The following is a 5,682-nucleotide window of genomic DNA, read 5'->3' on the forward strand; positions in this document are numbered from 1 at the left end:
AAAAAAAAAAAAAAAAAGAAAAACATTTAAAAACTAAACGTAGCGTAGCATAAGTGTGCAGGGTTCATAAAGTCCACCGTAGCGTACAGTAATGCCCAGGCCTTCCCATTCACTCACCCCTCACTCACTGACTCACCCAGAGCAACTTCCAGTCCCGCAGGCTCCATTCACGGTAAGTGCCCTGTCCAGCTTTTATGCCATATTTTCACTGTGCCTTTCTACATTTAGATACACGAATAACACTGTGTCACAACTGCCTCCAGCATTCAGTACCGTAACAGGCTGTACAGGTTTGTAGCCTAGAAGCACTAGGCTATACCATGTAGCCTAGGTGTATAGTAGGCTATACTATCTAGGTGTGTGTAAGTGTACTCTGTGTGATGTTCACACAACTATGAACTCGCCTAACATCACACCTCTCAGAGCAAATCCCTGTCGTGAGCGATGCGTGACTGTATTTGTGTGTCTTTGCCCAGGTGCTTCTGCCCAGGCTCTCCCTGCTCTGTCTGGCCCTGCAAGCACTCATCTCAAGACAGCGAGCCTCACCGTGCTGGTCTGGGTAAATTTGAGGCTGTGAAGAAGCCAGGCTGTCTGGAAGAGGACCGCCCAGACCCCATGCTGCCCCTCCATGGGTCTGCTGGAATCTCCTGTTCATGCATGTGCCCTTCCCAGCACTGAACTGACAGCCTGGTGCAGGGCAGGTGTGTGGTCAGCGGTGTCCCACCACCCTGAACTCCTCACCTGATATGCAGCAGAAGCCGCACTCCAGATGAAGCCCTCAGGAAACCGTCCGTACAGAAACTCATCCTCCCTGGCCAGTGGCATGCCATTGTTGGTAATGACCTCTGTGTAGTACCTGGCGGAGGCTCTTGCTGTGCGAGGCCTGTTCATGTTGTTGAAATCAACATGGTACAGTCCAAACTTGACCGTGTAGCCATTCAGCCACTCAAAGCTGTCCATCAGAGACCAGGCGACATACCCTCGAAGGTCTACACCATCGAGCCTGTAGGCTGGGAACATCCCAAAGGGAGCAGAGGAGAGCTTGACACCAGGAGTCAGGACCTCCACACAGCCAACCCAGTGTCAGCTCCTCAATTCAAGGTTGTTGTCCTAAGAGTGACATACGCCCTGAAAGACCAACAGATCATCTGTCGATCTTACTTTTTTGCCAGTACCTATGACTCCACAGCAAGCATTAATGACTGATCATCTCCAAATCAAATTCTTCTGTTGGGGTAAAGAAACATGCCCCAAATTCAAGAGCCTCAGCCCACTTAGGAAGCTAAGCCCAATGCATCTGTAGTCCCAGCTACTGGGGAGGCTGAGGCAGGAGAATTGCTTGAACTTGGGAGGCGGAGGTTGCAGTGAGCCAAGATCACACCACTGCACTCCAGCCTGGGCAACAGAGTGAGACTCTGTCTCAAAATAAATAAATAAATAAATAAATAATAATTTTAAAAAAAGAATTGAGTGTATATTTTCAAAAAGCTAGAAAAGAGGACTCAGAATGTTTCCAACACAAAGAAATGATGAATGTTTGAGGTTATGAATATACTAATTACTCTGATTTCATCATAACACATTGTATACATGTATCAAAATATATTTTGTACTCCATATATATGTGTAGGGAAAAGAAAGAAAGATCAGACTGTTACCATGTCTGTGTAGAAAGGAAAGACATAAGAAATTCCATTTTGACCTGTAACTTGAAAAATTGCTTTGCTGAGATGCTGTTAATTTGTTACAAATTAACAATCACTTTGCCTCAACTTTGTGCTCACAGAAACATGTGTTGTATGGAATCAAGGTTTAAGGGATCTAGGGCTGTGCAGGAGGTGCCTTGTTAACAAAATGTTTACAAGCAGTATGCTTGGTAAAAGTCATTGCCATTCTCCAGTCTCAATAAACCAGTGGCACAATGCACTGTGAAAAGCCGCAGGGACCTCTGCCTTGGAAAGCCGGGTATTGTCCAAGGTTTCCCCCCAAGTGATAGTCTGAAATATGGCCTTGTGGGATGAGAAAGGTGACCATCCCCCAGCCCGACACCCGTGAAGCGTCTGTGCTGAGGTGGATTAGTAAAAGAAGAAAGCCTCTTGCAGTTGAGATAGAGGAAGGCCACTGTCTCCTGCCGGCCCCTGGGAACTGAATGTCTCGGTTTAAAACCCGATTGTACATTTGTTCATTTCTGAGATAGGAGAAAAACTGCCCTGTGTCGAGAGGCGAGACATGTTGGCAGCAATGCTGCTTTGTTATTCTTTACTCCACTGAGATGTTTGGGCGGAGAGAAACATAAATCTGGCCCATGTGCACATCCAGGCATAGTACCTCCCCTTGAACTTAATTATGACATAGATGCTTTTGCTCACATGTTTTCTTGCTGGCCTTCTCCCTGTTATCACCCTGCTCTCCTACCACATTCCTCTTGCTGAGATAATGAAAATAATAATCAATAAAAACTGAGGGAACTCAGAGACCGCTGCCGGTGCAGGTCCTTGGTATGCTGAGTGCCGGTCTCCAGGGCCCACTGTTGTTTCTCTATACTTTGTCTCTTGTGTCTTCTTTCTTTTCTCAGTCTCTCGTCCCACCTGATGAGATATACCCACAGGTGTGGAGGGGAAGGCCGCCCCTTCATATATGTACAATTATTGCATATCAACCAAAGATAAAGGAAAAAAAAATCTTTGAGGTTCAGATGTGTTTTGGAATTAAATGTTTCCTTTGAGAAAAGTACCTACCAGTCCCATGGGCCCGGGACAGCTCTCCATAGTCAAGCACACTGATATCTGTGCAGCAGAACATAGGAATGTTCGCTCAGTGCGATAAAGACCATGAGCAGCCTCCTGTTGGTTTGAGTCAGCTTTCACTACCATTAAATGAGCTCAGGTCAGCCAAACCAATTGTCAGAACCTTTGGGGTTTGGGAATTGTGGAAACAGACTGTAGATCTGTACAGCCTGACAAACTGTCCTTCCCCACATCAATTTGCCCACATCTCTGATCTCAGAGAGCTGCCCACCTGAGGCCGATCAGAGTCACAGAGCAAAGAAACGAACCCACCTTGAGGTACTGAGATGTGAAATTCATGGCTGGCAATGCAACGTCAGGAGGGAATCCTCTACAGCCCTGAGCAAGAAGCAGGGTTTCTGCCATGGGGCTTTCTTTGCTGCCTCCTCCTGTGCCATTTGGATTTCAACTCTTGATGTGCTAAGAATGCCATGATCCAAAGAGCTGACGAGCCAGGGCTGGGACTTACCTGGAGCTTTTGTTCCATCGCCATAGCCCTGGTAAGCAACGACAAAGGGCTCATTCAGCGTGATCCAAAACTTCACCTTGTCTCCCAGCCTCTGGAAGAGCACATCTGCATACTCCTTAAACCGCTGCACGATGGTCTCATTCTCCCAGCCTCCCACATCCTGAAGCGCCTGCGGTAGGTCCCAGTGGTAAATGGTCACCTGGGAAGAAGCCAGATCAGCTGTTGCGTCAATCGTGCTTTCCATGGGAAGCCCTAGGTTAGATGTGCCAGCATCAACGTCTGCTGCTAATCCTGAGAGTGACTTATGAGACAAAAAGGCTCAAAGATTTTTTTCTTTTTCTTTTAGGAAAGGGATAAATTGCTTTCATGGAGAACTAGATGGCTGAGGTCAAAGTTGGGAAGGAAGCTCTTTTATGCTTTTTGAATTCTGCACCATATGACTTTACCAACAATTAAAAAGTTAAATTTGAGGTCAGGCACGGTGGCTCATACCTATAATCTCAGCACTTTGGGAAGCTGAGGTGGGTGGATCACTTGAGGCCAGGAGTTTGAGACCAGCCTGGCCAATACAGTGAAACCCTGTCTCTACTAGAAATACAAAAATTAGCCAGGCATGGTGGTGCGTGCCTATAAGCCCAGCTACTCAGGAGGCTGAGAAATGAGATCCACCACTGCACTCCAGGCTGGAGGACAGAGCGAGACTACCTACGTCTCAAAAACAACAACAACAATAATGACAACAACAACAACAAAAGCTAAATTTGAAACCAGCATTTTGCTTACAAGATAAATGTGCTCCCCCGGACCCGCCGGTTCCCGCATGTGGACTTTCCCAAGGCCTGGCCAGGCCCCACCATACCTGAGGCTGGATGCTGGCGGCCAGCAGTGCATCGATAAGCCTCACGTAGTAGTTCAGGCCCGCTTCATTGATGTACCTGGTGGTTCCATCAGGGAGGATGCGAGACCAGGAGATGGAAAAACGGTAGTGGGACACGCCCAGGTTCTGCAGGGTGACCAGATCCTCAGCAATCTTGTGATAACTGTCACATGCCACGTCTCCGATGGCATCGTTCTCAACCTTCAGCGGTGTGTGAGAAAACGTGTCCCAAATGCTGAGTCCTTTGCCATCTGCTCTCCACGCACCTTCGATCTCAAGATGACAAGACACGGTCTAATTAGGTCATTCTGTCAAGCACTCTCAGGCTTCTTTCTGCCACTGGGTGAGTCTCAGGTCAGGACGTTTACTCTTTTGTGATAATGCTTAGTTTAAAACAAGCACATTGGTCCAGGTATGGTGACTCATGCCAGCAACCCCAGTGCTATGGGAGGATCGCTCGAGCCCAGGAATTCAAAACCAACCTGGGCAGCATGGCAAAACCCCATCTCTATAAAAAAATCAAAAAGATTAGCCAAGTGTGGTTACCTTCTCTGGGAGCCTGCTCTGGCCCCCACTCAGTCTTGGAACTCCCCTGGCTTTCTCTACACATGCAGCAGGTCCACTCTTGCACAGAGACAGACGCAGGCAGAAGATGGAAAGCAGGAACCATCATTACCTGCCAGGCAAGTCACTTGCCTTTTCGTATTCCATTTTTCTTGGAAAAAATAAAACCATCCTATTTTCTGTAGGAGTGAGCCTCATTTTGGATGAATACAGTAGCAATGTGATGTTGTTAGGACATCAGAATAAGCTCAGATCCATGCTGAGAGCCAACGTGAGCAAACTGCCTGCTTGGAAGGATCTAGCTGAGGAATAAAAGGGTCCAGCAGGGACTTGTCATAGTCATGGGCTGTAGAACAGTGTTTTGGTCAATGACGGACCTGATATATGATGGTGGTCCCATAAGATTATAATGGAGCTGAAACATTCCTATTGCCTAGTGCTTTGTAGCCATTGTAACGTTGTAGAGCACTGCATTATTCATGTTTCTGGTGGTGCTCATGTCAATAAACCGACCGTGTGGCCAGCAGTATAAAAAGTATAGCACATGCAGGCCAGGTGTTGTGGCTCAGACCTGTAATTCCAGCACTTTCAGAGGCTAAGGGAAGAGGATCACTTGAGGCCAGGAGTTCAAGACCAGCCCTAGCAACATAGTGAGACCCCCATTTCTACAAAAAAATTAAAAATAAAAAATTCATTGGGTGTGGTGGCATATGCATGTAATCCCAGCTACTTGGGAGGCTGAGTGATCCTCCTGCCTCAGCTGGGACTATGGGAGCACACCATCATACTCGGCTAATCTTTTTGATTTGTTTTTTGTTTTTTGTTGTTTTTTTTTTGAGACGGAGTCTCACTCTGTCGCCCAGGCTAGAGTGCAGTGGTGCGATCTCGGCTCACTGCAAGCTCGGTCTCCCGGGTTCACGCCATTCTCCTGCCTCAGTCTCCTGAGTAGCTGTGACTACAGGCGCCCGCCACCACACCTGGCTAAT

General features: G+C 47.4%; 1 protein-coding gene across 1 annotated transcript in view; it reads right to left on the reverse strand.

Moving 5' to 3' along the window:
* Positions 1-5,682, reverse strand: part of LCT (lactase) — a 56,535-nt gene that overhangs the window by 14,849 nt on the left and 36,004 nt on the right. Inside the window, exons 9-11 of the mRNA XM_011937746.1 lie at positions 4,978-5,042; positions 4,115-4,405; positions 3,256-3,454 (exon numbers count right to left, since the gene is read on the reverse strand). Of these exons, the coding sequence (XP_011793136.1) occupies positions 3,256-3,454; positions 4,115-4,405; positions 4,978-5,042 (555 nt within the window). The remainder of the gene's footprint in view (positions 1-3,255; positions 3,455-4,114; positions 4,406-4,977; positions 5,043-5,682) is intronic.

The sequence above is a fragment of the Colobus angolensis genome, unplaced genomic scaffold (assembly GCF_000951035.1).
Source record: "Colobus angolensis palliatus isolate OR3802 unplaced genomic scaffold, Cang.pa_1.0 Scaffold168, whole genome shotgun sequence".
Classification (NCBI taxonomy): Eukaryota; Metazoa; Chordata; class Mammalia; order Primates; family Cercopithecidae; genus Colobus; species Colobus angolensis.